At 45.4% G+C, this 20,361-nt stretch overlaps 1 protein-coding gene across 3 annotated transcripts in view; it reads left to right on the top strand.

Annotated features, from left to right (window-relative positions):
• IP6K2 (inositol hexakisphosphate kinase 2) overlaps positions 1–18,522 on the top strand; it is a 254,746-nt gene extending 236,224 nt beyond the window's left edge. For all 3 annotated transcript variants that reach the window (XM_044078587.1, XM_044078588.1, XM_044078586.1), the window contains one exon: positions 17,753–18,522. In XM_044078587.1, coding sequence (XP_043934522.1) covers positions 17,753–18,247 — 495 coding nt within the window. In that variant the 3' untranslated portion in view covers positions 18,248–18,522. The remainder of the gene's footprint in view (positions 1–17,752) is intronic.
• Positions 18,523–20,361: the final 1,839 nt, after the last annotated feature.

The raw sequence follows: 20,361 nt of genomic DNA, 5'->3' as shown, positions 1-20,361 counted from the left end.
GCAGAGGCCTGCTACCACAACAAGGGGCTCCCTTTCACTCTACCCCCTGCCGCCCAAACCCTAACAACAGACACATCAGACTATGCATGGGGGGCTCACTTGGCAGGGCAGTGTGTTCAGGGCAAATAGAACCTGAGTCAGATGCACCTGCATATCAACCAAAAAGAAATGTTAGCTGTACAGAATTCCCAAAAAGCCTTAAGACCATATCCTTCCAGGACAATTATTGGTAAAGACAGTACCACAGTTTTATGTGGTACATAAACAGACAGGGAGGAACCTGCAGACTAGCCATGGCTCTGTGGAACACAGCCTTGAGCTACCAAGTACACCTACAAGCTCAATTCCTGCCAGGCAAGCTAAAGTCACTGGCAGACGACCGAAGCAGAAATCTCATGGACTTACACGAATGGAAACTAGAACCAAAAATATCTCTTAATGGGGGACTCCAGAGATAGACCTGTTTGCCTCCCCTCAGAACTACCAGTTGGACAAATTCTGCACACTGACTCCCCACAGTCAAGCTTGGAAAGTGGATGCCCTGTCCTTTACCTGGGAAAGCCTGTCTGTTGATGCCTTTCCCTCTCTGCCTCTCCTCTCGAAAGTTCTGCTAAAGATTAATCAGGACAAGCCAAGGACAATACGGATTGCACCAGACTAGCCACGCCAGCATTGGTACCACCTCTTGCGCAGTATGATACTGCTGGAGCCATGGCATCTACCAGACACCTTCCCTGTTGTCCCAGCAGGCGGGCCAGATTCTGCACCCTCAGCTTCAAACCCTGAACCTTGCAGCCTGGCTAATTCCTTGAGCTCTCCAATAGCATCCCTCCGTAATCGGGTGCTAGATGTCATTCTGGAAGCATGGAGACCTAGTACTAGAAACTCTTGTGCTGAAAGTGGAAAAGATTTTGTTCCTGAAGCCAGACTCGTCAATTAAAATTCATGCCTCTGCCATTTCAGCACATTATAATCTCACCCCCTACTAAAGCAATTCCTCAGAGGAGCCAAAAATGTAAGACCCCCCCCCCCCCCCAAGGCAAGCCCCTACTCCAGCCTTGGACATTAAGTTTGTATTGGAAAAGCTCACTCTCCCTCCCTTTGAACTAGCTGCAACTGCAGAGTTGAAATTCCTTTCTTGGAAAACAGCCTTCCTTCTAGCCATCACTTCAGCAAGAAGAGTGTCTGAATTACAGACCCTCATGGCAGTGGAGCCCTTCATTATCTTCCATGCAGACAGGGTTTCCATCAGGACCAATCCTTCCTTTATGCCCAAGGGGGTGTCTAGTGTGGCCCTAAATCAGTCCATTCATTTGCCTACCTTTTTTCCTGAATCCACCAAACAAAGGAGAATGAATACTGCACTCTTTGGATGTGCACAGACAACTTAGATTTTATTTGGACAGGACTAAGCCTCTCAGAAAATCTGAACAGCTGCTAGTTGGCTTTGCTGCAGGGGCAGAGGGGAAGGCCATTTCAAAGCAGGCATTTTCTAAATGGATAGCCCATGGCATTAATTTCTGCTATAAGCACCATGGAAAACCAATCACACAGGGGATAAGATCACATTCCACCAAGGTTGCATCTACCTCTACAGCCTTCCTCAGAAGAGTCCCTACCAGGGACATCTTAAAAGCTGCTACCTGGAGCACTGTACATCACCAAGCAGTACCATATGCCTGTTTTTTAAATCCAGAGCTGGTTTTGCCGCTGCAGTCGTGCAGGGCTTAATAGCTGGTCCTAATGCTCTCGAACTTCCTCCTCCTCCCTTCCTTAGCTTTGGCAATCAACCCAAATGTAATGACTGCAACAGTGAAACACGAAGACCATCGTACAGTTGTGTACACTTAACATAAATGTAGATGTTCGGGTGTATTAACTTTTGCAGTCCTGGTTACCCTCCGTCCAGCCCCGACTTCTCTTGGCTCTACCTTTCCTTCTTGTTTGGTGTGTATAAGCTTTCTGGTGTATTTGCTTTTTGATGGAGGTGTAACATAACATATATAATTGCTTCCCATTGTGGGGGCACCTGACATCTGGGGCAAGATAGTGTAATGGCGTCAGATGCATGTTTTATACCCCCTGATGACCTGATATCATGGAAGAAGAGACAGCGTCCGACACAGGAATCCCAGACTCTGGTGTTCAGGCCGGCTGAGGGCTACCTGCAGGCAGATAACTCAAATGTAATGACTGCGACAGTGAATACACTCTTAACATATACATTTATAGTAAGTTTACAAAACTGTACTTTTCTTCTGTATGGAGGAGTCTTATTTTTCATAAGTCCATTTCTGTGTAGTTCTCCCCTTGCTGGATGTGCTACTGTAGTAGCTTGAAATTCTCATTCAGCATCTTATGTTCAGTGTTATAACTATATATTATAGTAAACAAACAAAAAAAAAAAAAGATGTCAAGTGGATGTTGCTTTCAATAGACTGCTTTAAGAAGTTTATTGGTATAGTTGAATTTCTAGGTGAGGATCAAGCATGGTCTTGAGGTTTTGATGAATGTGTTTGTGTGTCTTTACATGTATATAAATGTATACACTCTCACCATCAAAGGGGAATTTCACTGCAGTTGCTTTGTACCTTGCTTTTGAGGTGTGAAAAGGGGAATTAATACGAGACTAAAATTAAACTTGTTCTCTGGTATAAACATTGGGTCTTGTATTGTGCAGAGATGCTTGTCAATTTTATATCCAAGGCTGCAGTTTTGTATTTAACCACACTGTTATATTTGAAGGGCAGTACTTTTAGGGGTGGGGTAATAGGAGTGGAAATTTGGTACTGAGGTGGTGCTGCGGTAGCGTTGTCGCCTCAGACGTTGCACGTTCGATTCTCAGAGCGTCTTCTGTGTGTCGACATGCGTGAATGGGCGTTCCTTCGTTGAAGGTTGTGCGTTAGGCCCGGCAAGCCAGCACGTAAAAATCTACTGCCAATCATTAGCGGACCGGAGTTCCGCTGTGGCGACCCCTAACCGGGAAAAGCCGAAAGCCGGTTAGGAGTGGAAATTTGTTTAACCAGCAACTACGCATGCATAAAAATGTTATTACTGTAGTCGCTAGAAACTTCTGACCTGGGATTACTATACCACCTTTCTTTGTAGGGATGAGGCTCAAGTTGCACATGCAGAAAAATGCTTCTTCAGTCATCTTGAGATATTTATCTGTAAGGGCATGTTGTAAATCTTTGAGCCATGAGTAGTACCAGGTCAGCAGTGTGGGTTGGTATTGTGATTACAAGTGCTAACCAGTTTAGGACTTTGGGACTGTCAGAACTATTCCTGCCAGTTCAAAACTGAAAAGGTGAAATTGGGAGAGGAATGGAGGGGAACGCATAGCATTTTTTTTTTCTTTCTGTAATAGGATCATTGCTACCTGATAAATGCTGCAGCAGGCTGTCCTTGGCTGTTTCGTTTTGGTTAAGGCTTACAGACTTTTAATGGTTTTATGGAAGGAAATTTATTTGATTTTAGGAATTTTGGTGGTGATAACATTGTAATATCTAGTGTGATTATAATTTAAAATAGTAATGCACTTTGCTCCGGAAATTAAAGAATAGAAAGCAGAGAGATGAGCAGCAGATATTCTTTGTTTCACTGTTGCAGTCATCACATTTGGGTTATCCCTGCCAGGGTAGCCTTCAGTCGGCCCGAATACCAGAGGCTTAGTATTTCTGCATCTGTTGCTTCAGGACTGATGTCAGGTTGTCGGTAGTATAAAGTAAGGCAGCCGATGCCATTACATCAGTCTTTCTTGCCGAGGAGCCCGAAGCAGAAGCAATTTGCATGAGTGCCGGTCGGCCACTACCTGAGTTTTTGTTTTCTGAACTGAAGTTGAAGTCTTCTAAAGCTAAGTACCCTGTTTGGGATCCTTTTTTCTTGCTCTAATCGATGTCAGAAAAAGTTAACAATTGTCTTGACTGTGGAAAGCAAATACCACACCGAGACTTTCATTCTTCGTGCATCACTTGTTTAGGCCCAGACCATGACGTCCCCCACTGTCTTTTTTGTGCTTTGTTAAATGCTAGAACTATACATAATCGGACCCTTATTGTAGCTAGATATTTTCGCTCTCCGTCCTCTTATTTCCGATATGGCGTTGGTAAGCTGTCCAACAGCAGATCTTCCAAAAAAAGTAAGGACTGAGACTGCACAGGTCCATACTTACCGACAACGCTTTTGTTAAGCTAATAGTCAGTTCTCCAGTCCTCGGTGAGGCACTTTCGCAGCCCCTGATGCCTGCTTCTGTGGATTCGCAGGCCACTACTGAGACCCTTTCGGAGTCCGGTATGTTGCAAAACTCTACTAACGATCCTGTGGTTGTCTCTACCTTGGATGGGTCCGGAGCCACTGAGCAGGCACCGGCTTCTGAGGAAGTACTTCGCACTACTGATTCTCGACACAAACCAATGACTTTCATGCCTACTGTTCTAAAATTACTGAGTTTCTAAGGCCCAGGGTACGAACCACCCCCAAGAAAGAAACCAGACCCCATCTCGGGCACCTGCTTCCTTGCCTCAGTCTCATGTTTAAAATGGCGGAAGACCTTATGTTGATCAAGCTACCCATTCCAAAAGAAAGAGATTTGTCCCCAGTAGTCTTATCTGAACAGGAGTCTGACTGTGATGCATCTGAATATGAAGCTATGCAACCCCTCCCTACTTAGGATTCTGATGCAGGGGAGTCCATTCTTTCAGCCTCTCCGCCCGAAGATTTTTCCTTTTGGTAGACTCCATGACTCTCACAAGTTTCTTTTCAAAAAACCTCAGGGTCAGCATTAGGACATCTCCCAAGGGCCTAAAGGAATTAAAGCAACTTCTGCTAAGAATCCCTCCCCCTCAGATAGGGATTCCCAAGCACTAGACAGACGGGGTAAAAAAGTATACACCTCTTGCTACTCTTGCTATTACAGCACTAGCTATTACAGCACTAACTTGTCTGTTCCATATGCTAAAATTTCAGCAGCATACCATGGAACTCCTCAAACAAAAAGTATCACCTTTTCCAGCTTGTGCAGAAAATAGTTGCAGATGCATTTTGCAAGTCAAGTAACTAAGCACACCTTACACTGTGGTTTTGATGCCCTAGACTCATCTTGCAGGGCAGCAGTCACCGGTTCTGTCCTTAGAAGGCATGCTTGGCTTGAGGAACAGCCCTTGCCAGACCATGTCAAATCTAAACTATTAGATGCATCCTTGCACAAAGACAACTTATTTGGCACCAAGGCAGAGGAGGTCTTAAAAAAGATGGAAGAAAAAGTTAATCTATGCGGACAGTTAAGTTAAGGATTTCCTGCAGGTCCAGCCTCCCAGGGTCAGTAGGCATTGCCCCTCCAACCACTGGTCCTTCCATGCCCCCTGCAGGTCAGTTCAGCCCAGACCCTGGGGAAGCAGACCCCGCCCCCCCAACAGCCGCAGAGAATATAGAGATCAAAGCAATGGAGAACCTCCACTTCTAAACCAGGGAGTGCAAAGCCACCCCCTCATGGTAAGAGCTCACAAGGACTCTCCACTTCCATCCCCTCCCTCTGCCCACCTGCACTTGCCCCTGGGAGGAAAACTCTTTTTCCATGCAAGTACCTGGGCCACAATTACCAACAACTGCTGTGTCCACAACATAGTGTCCCAGGGATACAAATTTTCTTTCCACACTTTACCCACTGGTTTGGAGGTAGATCTCCGAACCCCTTTGGGGTTGGTAGAGGCCAAAAAGCAAGTCCTTTCCCTGCTGTCCATGAGGGCAATAGAGCACAGCACGTTCCTGCAGAACAGATAGGCCAAGGTTTCTACTCCAGGCTCTTCTGGTACCCAGAAAAGAGAGCACCTGGCACCCCATCCTCGATTTATCCATTCTAAACACCTTCCTGGTGATACCAAAATTCACAAGGCTCACCCTCCAACAGCTACTACCTTTGCTCTCCAAGAATGCTTGGCTAGCCACCCTAGACCCAAGAGGCCTACCTACACATCCCAGTCAGGGAATTATGCAGGAAATTTCTACTTTTCAGGGCAGGATCTCTGCACTTCCCTTTGGCTTGTCTACTGCTCCTAGAGTTTTCACAAAATGCCTGGCCCCCGCCAATGCTTTTTGCAGGCAAGAAATATTCAAATTTGCCTGTACTTAGATGACTGCCTAATTCAGGTAGACGGTCAGGAAAAGCTGCTCAAGCACCTGGCCTTCATAAAGGACCTACTGACCATCCTAGGGTACACTTTCAGTGAAAAGAAATCCAAACTAGTGCCCAACCAAAAAATTATTTAACTGGGAGCAATCCTGGACACAGCATCCCAGATAGCATTCCTTACACCAGAAAAGCAAACTTACCTGACAGCCTATTTCTCTCAACTAGCCACCAGACCCCAGTTATATGTAACGAAAATCCTGCAAGCTTTGTGGTTCATGGCTTCTTGCATTCTACTCATTCCATATGCAAGACTGCATATGAGGAAACGTCATTGGTACCTAAAAAGCCTTTGGTGTCAACACTCTCAAGACCTGGAAACTCTTATACCGATGATATCTTGTCTAAGGAAAGATTTCCTTCGGTGGGCAGCAGCATGCTACCACAACAAGGGACTATCCTTCTCATCACCCCACGCCACCCAGACCCTCACCACAGATGCATCAGATTATGCCTGGGATGTGCACCTGAATGGCAGGTACATACAGGGCCAGTGGAGCCCATATCAAATCCAGCTGCACATCAAACAAAAGAGATGTTAGCTGTCCAGCATGCATTGACAGCTCTGACCCCTTCTCTACCGAAGGGCTCTACTGATCAAAACAGAAAACACGGTGATGTGGTATGTCAACAAGCAGGGAGGGACTCACTCCTACCATCTATGCAGGCTCGCCATGACCATTTGGTGCACAGCCTCAGCCATGCAACTACACCTGTTAGCACAATTCCTGCCAGGCTCCCTAAAATCTGACAGCTTAAGCAGAAGTCGTCTGGACCCACACGAGTGGCAGCTAAACTGAAGAACCTTCACCCTTATAACTCAGAAATGGGGCACCCCGAAGGTCGACCTCTTAGCTTCCTACTCCATTCAACAGCTCAGCAAGTTCTGCACCAGGGAGCCTCACTGAAGGACCTGGAAAATGGATGCTCTATCCTTCCAGTGGGTCATCCTCTCAGTCTGTGCATTTCCCCCACTACCTCTCGTTACCAGGGTATTGCTCAGAATAAGGGAGGAAAAACGAAAGACAATCCATGATTGCCCCAGATTGGCCACACCAGCATTGGTATCTACTGCTGCGCAGCCCGTCTCCTCTGCCACCATGGCATCTCCCGCAGTTCCCCACACTCCTGACCAAGAGAGAAGGCGAATTCATGCATCCCCAATTGCAGATCGTCAGTTTGGCAGCCTGGCTTATTCTCTGACTACTGTACAAGCTGCCAATCTCTCAGGTTCTAGATGTTATACGGGAGGCCAGACGCCCGAGCACTAGAAAGTCTTATGCTGACAAATGGAAAAGGTTCTGCACCTGGATCCAGGCTAAGGGAGCCAATATGGTACAGCCCTCCCTAACTCTCATCCTGGATTACCTAGCTGATCTACTACACAGTGGTCTATCCTTTTCCTCTATTAAAATTCATGCTTCTGCTATCTCTGCTCATTTCAACACTGAGCAACCTCTTTTCTCACATCCTCTCGTCAAACAGTTCCTAAGAGGGGCTAGCAACTTGAGGCCACCCAGAAGAGCACCTACCCCAGGTTGGGACCTAAACTTTGTGTTGTAGAAACTTGCCTTGTCCCACTTTGAACCAGCAGCTTCAGCAGAGTTATCGTTTCTCTCATGGACGACAGCCTTGCTTCTGGCAATCACTTCAGCAAGAAGAGTATCCGAACTACAAGCACTAATGGATGTAGAGCCCTTCATCATTTTCCATGCTGACAGGGTCTCCCTCTGGACTAAGCCATCCTTCATGTCAAAAGTGGTGTCCACTGTGGCTCTCAACCAATCCATTCATTTTCCCACCTTTTTTCCCTAACCCACAAAACAAGGGGGAAAGAATACTGCACTATCTCTCGATGTGCACAGACAGCTTCTATTCTATCTAGACAAGACTAAATCATTCAGAAAGACTGATCAGTTGTTAGTCAGCTTTGCTGCAGGAACAGAGGGCAAAGCCATATCCAAACAAACCATTTCTAAATGGATAGCACACTGCATCCATTTCTGCTACAAGCAACATGGGAAACCTTCCCTAAGGGGGTCAGGACTCTGCTCTACCAGAGCAACCTCCACCTCAACAGCTTTCCTCAGAGGAGTCCCCACCAGGGACATCCTGGAGGCTGCAACATGGACATCTTGTTCATACCATCACAAAGTATTACCACCTGCCCATGTTCTCCTAATCCAGGGCAGGCTTTGCCACTGCAGTCTTGAGGGCATCCTAGCCAGCTCCCAGTCTCCTTGACTGCCTCCACCTTTTTCCTCCGCTTTGGGAATAAACCCACATGTGATGATTGCAATAGTGAATCACGAAGAATATAGTACGGTTGTGTACACAACATAAGTTTAGATGTTCAGGTGTATTCATTGCTGCAGTCCTGGTTTCCCTTCCTCCATCTCCCTTCTCTCTCTCTTTCTCTGCGTCCCCCTCTCTGACTCTGCGTCCCCCTCTCTGACTCTGTGTCCCCCTCTCTGACTCTGTGTCCCCCTCTCTGACTCTGTGTCCCCCTCTCTGACTCTGTGTCCCCCTCTCTGACTCTGTGTCCCCCTCTCTGACTCTGTGTCCCCCTCTCTGACTCTGTGTCCCCCTCTCTGACTCTGTGTCCCCCTCTCTGACTCTGTGTCCCCTCTCTGACTCTGTGTCCCCCTCTCTGACTCTGTGTCCCCCTCTCTGACTCTGTGTCCCCCTCTCTGACTCTGTGTCCCCCTCTCTGACTCTCTCTCCCATTACAAGGAACTGTTTGGTATTTGTACTGGTGGTGTTCTTCCGCCATGTCCTGGCTCCCACTTGGGGGCTTCTGACAGTTGGGGCAAGAAAAACTGATGTAATGGCGTTGGCTGCCTTACTTTATACTATCGGCGACCTGACGTCAGTCCTGAGGCGACAGCAACTGACATAGAAATACTAAGCCTCTTGTATTCGGGCCCACTGAGGGCTACCCTGGCAGGAATAACCCAAATGTGATGACTGCAACAGTGAATACAGTCTTAACATCTACATTTATGTAAGTGTACACAACTGTACTGCATTGTCCAGATTATTGTGTTTACATTGTGGCATTGTATGAGTGTGTGTTTCAATTCCCTTAAAGATGTACAGAGATCACTTTCCTTCATTTGTATGTGCCAAGACTTTAGTATACGGATTGTGTGTGTGTTGGTGTGTGTGTGTTGGTGTGTGTGTGTTGGTGTGTGTGTGTTGGTGTGTGTGTGTTGGTGTGTGTGTGTTGGTGTGTGTGTGTGTGTGTGTTGGTGTGTGTGTGTGTGTGTGTGTTGGTGTGTGTGTGTTGGTGTGTGTGTGTTGGTGTGTGTGTGTTGGTGTGTGTGTGTTGGTGTGTGTGTGTGTGTGGAGGGGGGGGGGATTTCTGGCTTATTGTGAGGAGGCCTATACCATAGAGTACTGTACCACTGTTGCCTTACCATAGTGTACTGTATACTCAACTTGGGTGAGCAGTAAAATTAATTTTGGATGTTTGCAGTTCTAGTAAGCAATAGTAATGTTACTTAATTCAAGTTGTATTAGTAGCTCTGTATTCCCAACCATTGCCTTCACTAAACTAGAAGAAAAGTGGAAGAAAGCTTACTCACTGTTGTTACTGCAGACTAATCATTTATTTTATTTTACATTTGTTGACTGGGAGAGTCCAACTGGATTACAAGTCCATTTTCAGTGGAGGCCCAGGGACAAAAGCTCCAAGAGAACAATTTTTTTTACAAAACATAGTTTTAAGGATGAACTTTTGACATACAATTTCCATAGATGAGACTGACATACATATTAACTAGTAGGATACATTCGTTCTAATTTAGAAGATATTCCTAAGTTTAGGGTTCCTGTAATACTATCAGAGTAAAAGCAGAGAGACTTAGAATAACGCTCCGAGAGAGCAGATGGTGCTCTCTAGTTGAGAAGGATAGTAAATTGATTTACAATATGTCTTCTCCTGGTTTTAGTTGCTTATGGAGAGCTCAGCATTGCTGGGGTAGTTTTCCCTAACTCCTGGAGAGATGGGATGAGCAGTAGATTAACGGTCCTAAGTGGGTACAGTAATGTGATTGGTTGGCTTAAGTTAGGTGAAGTGTTCTAATGAGACATTAGCCAGGGGGGATACAGGAGCACAGTCAATTTTATTCAGAACGTGAGATGTTATGTAGTCCAATCTCGCCTTCATTCTTACCCCTGGGTTCGGAGCCGAACCTCTGCTCCGACTCTGCCATTCTCTATCTCAGTCTTCAATTGGCTTGTGGCTAAGAGGTATCCCATCATGCAACAGGCCCATTCCCCAGATCTCATTTGCCGCTGGTTACGCTCAGACATGGTCTCGCTTTTGGCCATGGCGAAGTATACTTTTTTCAAAATTTTTGGCTATTTGTTGCTCAAAAAAAGCTATTTTTATAGCTACTGTGTCTCTCTCTCTCTCTCTCTCTCTCTTGCTGGTTATGTGTACTTTTCGTTGGCCATTTTTGGTATCCCGTTCACTCCCTTTTCTTCCCATGGGCTAGACCCGGTTCATTTAGAGGACCTAGTCCTCCCCATTGTTTCAGTGTGGTCTTTTTGTTTTGTGCTTCCTGTATACTTGTTAGCTTTAGTGTTTTGTCGTGTCTGGTAGTGGTGTTATCCTGCCTTTGTTTTCCCGGGCTAGACCCGTTTTAAATTAAGAGGACCTAGTCCTCCCTGTAGTTTTTGTTCCCGTCGGTTACTAGGCCTTTTTTAGTTAGAGGCTCTAGTTTCCCACGCAGGGTTTAGTTAGGTCTTTTGTGTATACGTGTTTTGCACTTGTCCCTGTGTGCGTGTACTCCTTTATTCAGCATGTCTAAGGATTCTAAGGAACGCAGGCCTTCGGGCTTTAAAAAGTGTGTTGAATGCAACAACAAAATGTCAACTGGGTGTGCGTGTACTGCTTGGGGGCTATTCACCTCCATGAGTCCTGCTTGTTTTGGCATTCCTTCAGTCCCCGCGTGCTACAGGAGAGGAAGAACAAGCTCATTCACTCCTTCGAGGAAGACTTGGTTAAGTCTTCCAGTGCCATGTCCTCTCCAGCTAAAAAGGATAAAAAGACTTGAGAAGCGCTCTCCGGCTCCTTCTGTTTCTTCAAAGCTGCCAGAGCAAGTTGCTAGGACAGCTTCTCCTTCTTTGGCTCCATTGGCTTTGGTGCCGACAGAAGGTAGTGTATTGAGTAAGTCTTTATCGGCTCCCAGCCTTTTGGAGCCGGTCACTGATATTTTGATTTGGAGCCAGTCTCCAGTTTGACCGGGTTCTCCTTCACGCAAGTCTCTCTCTGTAGGGGAGATCCAGATCTCCAACTATGTCCTCCAGAGATCCAGATCTCAAACTATATCCTCCAGGTCCTCGAGGACCCTTTCCGATGAGGACGTTGATAGAGTGGTGAAGAAACTGCTTCAGTTAGGTCGGTTCCAGTAGCTTCGCCTGCCCTCTCTGTTCCGATTTCCGCACCGACCCAGTCGGCTCTGTCCACAGGTTAGAGTCCACAGTTCCCCGGTCGGACCAGAGGGGGAGGATCGATCACCGGTTCCGAGCCTTCCTCTTGGTACTTTTGGCTTGAGTGAGCTTGGACCAGATATCTGCTTCGGACCATATCTCCTCTGCGCCGAGGGCTACTACTGTATCCTCTACGGTTAGTCAGCCTTCGAAGCCGGGGTGATCACCCTTCGAGGTTATGAGGAGTATGCTGGCCAGGTTGTCAGCTGCATCCTAAGGCACCGATACTCTGCCCCCTGTGGCACCAGTGTCAGTTTCGTATCACCCTCTATCCCTGGACATTGGAGACCCAAGGCCTCAGGATACCTCCATGAGTGGTCCCCAACTTTCTGATGTCTCCCCAGAGTTTTTACCTGAGGAGCCCGTCAAAGTGATTTGTATAAGAGGAAACACGTAGACTCCCCGGATGAGTATCTCATGTCTTGACACCGACCTCGAGGAGTCAGAGGGTCCCCCAAGTCGTCTTCTGATGATATCTCTTTTTCAGGTATCCTTGAGATCTTGAAGCAGAGAGGCGGCTGGCCCTCCAAATCCCCTTTTGATGAGGAGTCTGTGTTCCTGAAGGCTTTCGGGTCTCAACCTTCCGCCTCTTGGGTCTCTGCCCCTTTCGATGCGCTACTAGATCTGTGTGGGAAACACCTGACACTGTGGAACCGGTCCCTAGGAGACCCAGTAAGTTTTTGTCTGCTCCCACAGACCAGGAATATCTAACAAAAGGTGTTCCAGTAGATGCCATGGTGGTGGCAGCAGCCATCAAGAAGGAACTTGCTGAAACTTCATCTACTGTCCATCCGCCTAACAAGAAGTCCCGGGCCATGAACAGGTATGGGAAGCATGTGTTTACCTCAGCGGCCTTTACTCTGCGTTTGCTGAACTACTTGGCGCATTTTACAAGGCTCCAGAGAGATCTAAAAGAGCTAGGATTCTCTACAGGGTAACGTTTCTGATGTCGTGGCACAGAAGGTCAGTGCACAGATGTCTACCCTAAATTCCCAAACAAACTCGTCCATGAGGCTGATCTCATACGCAGCCGACGGAGCAAGCAGGGCAGCGGATTCCAGAATCTCTCTTAGGAGACACTCCTGGATGCGCCTGTGTAATTTCACGGAGGCCTTCAAGTCTACGTTCACCAACTCCCCATTTTGACTGTTCATCATTATTCGGAACCAAGGTGAAGGACACACTAGGTGCGAGCAGGAAGGAAAAACCCTGTCTGCCGTGGGAGTCCGTTTTTCCATGCCTTCTAGACCTTACCCCAAGGGCCAGAAGGGTAGGAAAATGTGGTTCAGGAAGTTGAAGAGGTTTTTTCAGGGCGCACAGTGATTCCCCCCTCCAGAGGCAGGAGAGGGGATGGAAATTCAGTTAGACGTTGCCCTAGAAGCAGAGGAGGCCTGCTTAACCAGGGAAACCGTGATTCCTTTTACGGTTCTCCTCGTCAGCGCTCCTGAAGGGAGGCCCGACTGTGCGTCTCTGGAGCCAGTCAGGAGTTGCATTTCTTTATTCCCAGAAGCTTGGCAAGACGTCACCCAAGATGAGTGGGTATTAAAGATTTCCAGAGGTTATCATATTCCCTTCTCTTCTCCTCCCCTGGCGTCCAAGAGAATTCCAGAGGTTCCACCTAGTCACAGGGTTTCCCCAACTTTAGAAATAAAAGTTGCTTTCAAAGAAAGCCATCCAGCCTGTCCCTGCAGACCAAGTAGAATTAGGGACTTACTCCAGATTATTTTTGGTGCTGAAAAGAACAGGGGACCTGAGACCCATTTTGGATCTCAGCCGATTGAACCTACATGTACAAAAGTCCAAGTTCTGCATGGTCACCTTACAGTCAATACTCCCTCTGTTAGGGAAAGATGTGTGGATGTGCTCCTTCGACCTCAAAGATGCTTACCATATCAAAATGGACAGGGCATCGAGAAGTCATCTACACTTCCGGCTGGGAGCCAGTCATTTTCAGTTTCGCGCTCTGCCCTTTGGTCTCACCACAGCCCCCAGGGTGTTTACCAAATGCATGGTAGTGGTAACTGCTCACATGAGATGTCAGGAATTCCAAGTGTTTAACGTACCTGGACAACTGGCTCCTTTCTGCCACCACCAGGCATATACTGTTACAGACCAGGGACGCCACCTTTACACTTTGCCAAAGGTTAGGAATTACTCTAAATTGGGAAAAATCTGCCTTGTTGCCCTTGCAGCAGGTCACTTATCGGTGCCGAACTACATACAGTGTTCATGAGGGCCTTCTTTCCAGAAAGAGAATTCAGTCTCTACTACAACAGGTCTACGCCTTACTACCATTGAGGAAGGTCAAGGCAAAAGTGGTCCTCAAGTTATTGGGGACTATGGCTGACACTATCCTGCTAGTTCCCCTTGCCAGACTACACATTAGGGTTCTTCAGTGGCTGCTTTTCGCCCAGTGGTCACTACAGTATCTTTCACTCTCCCATTCTATTCTGATTACGGACACGTGCAAGCAGGATCTACGCTGGTGGCTTCAGGCCAGCAATCTCAACATGGGCAAGCCTTTTGGTCCCGTCTTCTCCAGTTGCCACAGTGACCATGGATGCCTCCCAGATTGGGTATGGGGGGGGCATTATCTCGGCAGGACAGTCCAAGGCACGTGGCAGGGTCACGAAACCCATTTGCATATCAATGTCTTGGAGATGAGCGGTGCTATTAGTGTTGCAAACACTTCAGAGCTTTCTTCCTCTAGGGACAATTGCAATCCAGGAACCAGCAAGTCCAAAGCCACAGGACCCGAATCTCTTATCTCCAAAAAATGTAATTTCAAACCAATTAGGTTAAAAACGACACCTTTATTCACACGTTGTCAAAATCACAAAAGTAAACAACCAACAATAAACCAAGCGCTTTCGCTCGGTTATTACTGAGCTTCTTCAGAGTAAAAATGTTTGTGATGTGGTTAACCTTGTTAAATACTGAATACAAAGTCACATGACATGCCCTCCCCCCTCCAATGAACCACCCCTAATCAATGTTTAAAAACATAGTGCATGTAATATGCCATATAAATATTTAATAAAACTTCTAGCTAAAAACAAAAACCAGAATATAGTCCCAACAGTGTCAAAAAATATATATAGGAAATGTATGCTGTATGACAAAGCGTATGAAAATGTATATAAAAAATAATAATATATATAAAAAGTTGATAATATAAACCAAATAGATATATATGTGTGTGTAACACAGATAAATATAAGTACACATAAATGTGTATGCACAGTCCCCCTCATAATAAGATGTATCAAATAGTTACCTGACCAAGACATAAAATTGTGTAAAGATGTATAATGTACAATTGCAATCCACTCAGACAACATGTCAGTGGTATGGTATCTGAACAAGCAGGGAGGAACCAAATCAATACCCCCTTTGCTAAGAGGCACTTGGAGTTTGGCAGTGTCTTCCCAACGCTTTCTAGTTGCAACCCATATACCGGGGAAGTCCAACGTGATTGCCGACAGGCTGAGCAGAGCTATCCTAATGCCTCACGAGAGGTCTTTGAACAAATATGTTGTGGAGAAGATTTTCCGCAGATGGGGTCAGCCTTGCTGTGATCTATTTGCCAGCTCCCTCAATGCTAAATGCAGCAGCTACTTCACCCTTATCCCCCCCCCCCTTAGAGGGGGAGACGCCCAGGGGTACTCTGGATCACGATTGGCCCTCTGGTCTTCTCTATGCCTTTCCACCGTTTCCTCTGCTATCAAAGGTCATTCAGAAAGCAGTCTTTGGGAAGCAAAATGATCCTGATTGCCCCACACTGGCCTCGTCAGATTTGGTTTCCTTTCCTTCAACCCTATCTAATGGACGATCCCTGGATTCTGGACCCAGAGTCTGCTGACTTGTATGTCAGGACAGTTCCATCCCTCCATCCAGACCCTCAAGTTGACAGCTTGGCTGCTCCAGTTCTGTCCCTAGTCAGGCTTCATGATTTTTCCCTGGAAGTGGTCCACATTCTGTCATCTTCCCACAAGCCTTCTAATAGGAAGATTTATTCCAGTAAGTGGAAGAGATTCTCCATTTGTGCCTGTGAAAGACACATATATTGATCCTTATACAGCGCCTATTTCGGCAATATTAGAATTTCTTTCTCAACTGTTCAGTCAGGGGTCAGCTGCAGCAACCATTAAAGTGCAACTGGCAGCGATTTCTACCTTTCACGTTGCTGATGATTCCAACCTTATGGCTCATAGGCTTTGTAGGGCCTTTCTGAAAGGGACAATGTTACTCCAACCTCCAGTCTTGGATCCAGTAATACCATGGGACCTCAATTTTGTATTACAGAAGCTCACCTCGACTCACTTTGAGCCTGCAGCTACGTGTGACATTAAATTCTTGTCATGGAAGACCGTATTCTTAGTAGCCATAACTTCAGCTAGGCGGGTCTCTGAGCTCCAAGATTTATTGATTGAGCCGCCTTATTTGGTGTTTCACAAAGACAGGGTCTCCTTAAGAACCAATCCTTCCTTTATTCCAAAGGTTGCTTCTGTTGTCAATATCAACCATACCATTGAGTTGCCTTTGTTTTTCCTGATGATTTTTTTTTTTAACAAGGCAGAATTTAAGTTTCATCAGCTAGACGTTCATAAACAATTGCATTTCTGTTTACATAGGACAAAAGATTTCAGGAAATCAGATCAAATGTTTCTCATTTGCAGACACTAGACTTGGGGTTCCTGTTTCTAAAGTAACCTTGTTTCTCTGAATTTCCAGTTGCATCTCCTTTATTTATGCTTCCAATGGCAAAGAATTACCCTTTAAAGTGAAGGCTCATTCTGCACAATCTGTGGCTACCTCAACTGTATTTCAGGCTAGGATGTCTACGGATTATATTTGTGCTGCAGCAACATGGGCTTCGCCTCATACTTGTATTAGTCACTACAAATTAGATCTGGTCTCTAGAGGCAGATCTTCCTTTGGTTCCACAGTGCTCGAGTATGTTTCACTGAGCCACCCAAGGTCAAGGTGCTAGGGACGCTGTCCCAGGGGTAAGAATGAAGGCGAGATTGGACTACATAACATCAAGAAGTTATGTACTCACCATAACGTTTGATGTATGTAGTCTATCTCGCATTACATTCTTACTAACCCCCCCTCCTACCCCCTCGTTTAACAAGATCTGGGAATGGGCCTGTTGCATGATGGGATACCTCTTAGCCACTAGCCAATTGAAGACTTTGAGCTAGAATATGGCTGAGTCAGAGCAGAGGTTCGGCTCCAAACCCAGGGGTAAGAATGTAAGGCAGGATGGACTACATACATGGAACGTTATGGTGAGTACATAACTTCTTGTTTTAACAAGTTTCTTGAACTGTGATGGGGATTTGTTGTCAAGTTATGTGGGCGGGAACGGAGTTCCAGGTTTTTGCTATACAGTGGCTGTAGACAGACTTGCCAGCTTCATTGTTATATTTGGTTACTTTTGAGGAGGTTTTGTGTGCTAGACCTCAAGGGCCTGGCGATTTTGTATAGGGTTGCCAAAGATTTTGTAGGGCTGGGGTGTTTTCAAAAGTTGTGTATTGTTTTGTGGGCTAGTGGATAGTTGAAGTAGTAGTGGTAGTTTTAGCCAGTCGAGTTTTTTTAGGCATTCACAGTGATGTGTTCTGATGGGAGAGGTTGTAGCAAATTTATCTATCTTATTATAACAGCTGTCAAGTTTGTTTAGGTCGGAATTGTGGAGATTTGTAAGCACGGGGGAGGCATAAAGTAGGATGGATAGTAGGCGAGTCCTCGCTATTGTAGTTTTGAAGTGATGAGTAATAAATTGATCATAACTGTTAAAGTTGTTAATGGGCTACGTGGTAGAACATTTGAGTCAGATTATCATTTCTTTAAGCCAGCTACCTGCAAAGTGTCACCCCTCCTCCCTCAAAAACAGAAAAAGGTGGTAGAATAATGTCTAACATGCAGATCTAGTTTAGGCAGTGGTTATTTTAATGAAATGAAAGCCTTGAGAGAAAGGAACAACCATTAACTGCTTTCGCATGTAAAGCTGGTATGTATTGTATTTGGTATATTTTGATCATTCATTTTGTTTTTCTTCCTTAGGTTTACCAGACTGACTCTGGACAGCTTATGTTCATGAATAAGTATCATGGGAGGAAACTGTCCGTGCAGGGATTTAAAGAAGCACTTTATCAGTTCTTCCACAATGGGAAATACCTTCGCAGGGAACTGTTTGATCCTGTTTTAAGGAAGCTTCTTGAACTTAAAACAGTTTTAGAAAAGCAGGAGTCGTACCGCTTCTATTCCAGCTCCTTACTCATTATTTATGATGGAAAGGAGGTTCAGAGAGTGGCTGCAGATTCTGACCAGGACTCTGAGGACCTTTCTGAGGACTCTGCGGATGAGTCTGCAGGAGCACATGCCTATAAGTGTTCATCTGGTACTGCTGATGTCCGCATGATTGACTTTGCACATACAACTTGCAAATATTATGGGGAGGATAGTGTGCGCCATGAGGGCCAGGACACTGGTTACATATTTGGACTTCAGAATTTAATATCCATTGTTAAAGAAATAAGAGACGACAGTGGAGAATAACTTGTAGTACCACAAAAAGCAGTCCTGAGGTTCTGGGCTGTTATATTCCATGTTTAAATTGACCACTTTTTGGTGGAAGGAACTTGGTGGTGTAGGACAGGAAAGTCTGTCAAACCCAGTAAACTGAGGGCATTTTCCTTACAGTTGTGCTGAGAAGCACTTTGTGGACCTGTTTATTTATTTTAAGAATTTCTTAAACATTCCATATTTGAAACGGATACCTCTGCTTATTCCAATGTGTATATGTTTAAAGAATAAATTTGTTTTTTTGCTAATCATGCTACAGTAATTTATTCTGTTGTAAAAGTACACATCAGGTTTAACTGTGCATGTCTTTAGCTTTCCAAAGCTACAAGTCTTGAGTTTTAAGAACAGTACTGCATGTAGTACTTTTTTAAGGGTAGGGTTTGTATGCTGTCAGTGCAAACCATGTGGGGATTGCATTCAGGGACCATGCTACTGTCACTTGTTGAATGGAGATGTCTTGTACAATTTCCACACACATACTTTTGGGTACTCTTCATTTTGAAAAACTTTCAAACAGTGTCTGAAATAATTCAGTTTTCTTTCAATTTTTTTATACATTATTACTCATTAAAATTGTTTCCTTTTTGGTCTCTCTAATGTACCTCTCAACTGTCTAGACTTTCACAGAATGTCCATTTTTTTGCCTGATATTTCTGCATGGTTTATCATAAAATTTGTGTATTTCTTGCATATCCATTGAGGAAAGAAGTCGCTAAATAATAGAGTTTTGAGTTCATATCCTTTAAAAACTGCATGCTAATTTCAAAACCTTTTGATCTGATGTCCTTTTCATTTTTCCTCACCAATGGATTCGGATCCAATCCTCTGATATGACTCTGCTGCATGCACTAGACTTTGGATCCAGCTCTCTCTCGAGTTCCTCTGTCTGCCTGTAATGCCCTGTTCCATCCCCATTACTCCAAATCTCATTTGCCGACATCCTTAGACATGGGTTCAGCTCAAGTTGACTTTTTTTTTTTGGATGTTTTCTGTCTTAGTAATCTGGGTGTTAGGATTTAGTGTCTTGTGTCTGGTCTCCTGTATCACTTTGTCTTCTACTTCAGTAGTCCTTCCATACCATTGTTGGTATATTTTCTTTACCTGTGTAGGTATTTCTAATGTATCTTAGCTGGTATTTTTGTTCTCTTTGTTTGTCTAGGTGTTTTTCTTGTGTGGCTTATTCTGTCTTTTCCTCCCTATGCCAGAGAAACTGGCAGTCTAAGAAATGCACTTCTTGTGGGCATAAGATCCCAATTCGGATGCCTTCAAGAAGTGTGTTTATTGCTTAGGACCTGATCACCTCAGTACGGCCTGTTCAGTATGCTCAACCTTTAACCCTAGGGCATAAACCAACAGGTGCAGTAAGCTTATTCATAGAGGTCTTTTACCTGCTTTTTTTGGGGCTCAAACCCCAACCAGTGTCTCCTAGGGCTTTGTCAAAGCTGTTTGAGAAGATCAGAAAAGAATTCAGATCCTAACTCTAGGAGCCTTCCCCCAGTTCCTAAACACTGTTCTGATCCTGCAGTGTCTGCTCCAGTAATAGTCTGTCCGCTCCCTTCTACCTCATTTGTGTCCCAAGGCCTCTGATCCAAGGATTATCTTTGCCTGCAGTATACCATAGGTCAGTATTGCCTTCCCTGCCAGGTCAGGTTTTCCAGAATCTGAAGACTCATTCCAGACCCTCATCCACAGAGTCTTTCAGATTTTCTAGAAGTTTTGGAGGCGGATATGGATAGCATAATGCAGAAATTTCTCAGGGTTCAGATCCATATAGGGGTCCTGCTAACTCCATCCTGTCCTGTATCCGAGAGTGCACCTGATGTTCGGCATCTGCTCCCAGGAAAATGTCTTCCTCGACTCCAATTTCCCTGAATAGTTCTGCTCAGGTACCCTCAGACCAGAGCAGGTCTCTGAGCAGAGATGTCAGCACTTGATCCGAGAGGGTGGGTTCAGCTTTAGTTTTGTTGGATCCATCCCTTCCTCTTGAAGCCCCTGACCTGAACAGCTCTGATGAGATTCTCCCTTTTGAGGCTTGGATCCGGGGGTGGCCCCAACCTCCCTTCTTCAGAGGAGTCCTCTCCAAGAGG

The sequence above is a fragment of the Protopterus annectens genome, chromosome 7.part1 (assembly GCF_019279795.1).
Source record: "Protopterus annectens isolate FY-2018-M chromosome 7.part1, PAN1.0, whole genome shotgun sequence".
NCBI classification, from domain to species: domain Eukaryota; kingdom Metazoa; phylum Chordata; order Ceratodontiformes; family Protopteridae; genus Protopterus; species Protopterus annectens.
Note: the sequence above shows the minus strand (reverse complement) of the source record. Positions and strands in the feature narration are given on the sequence as shown.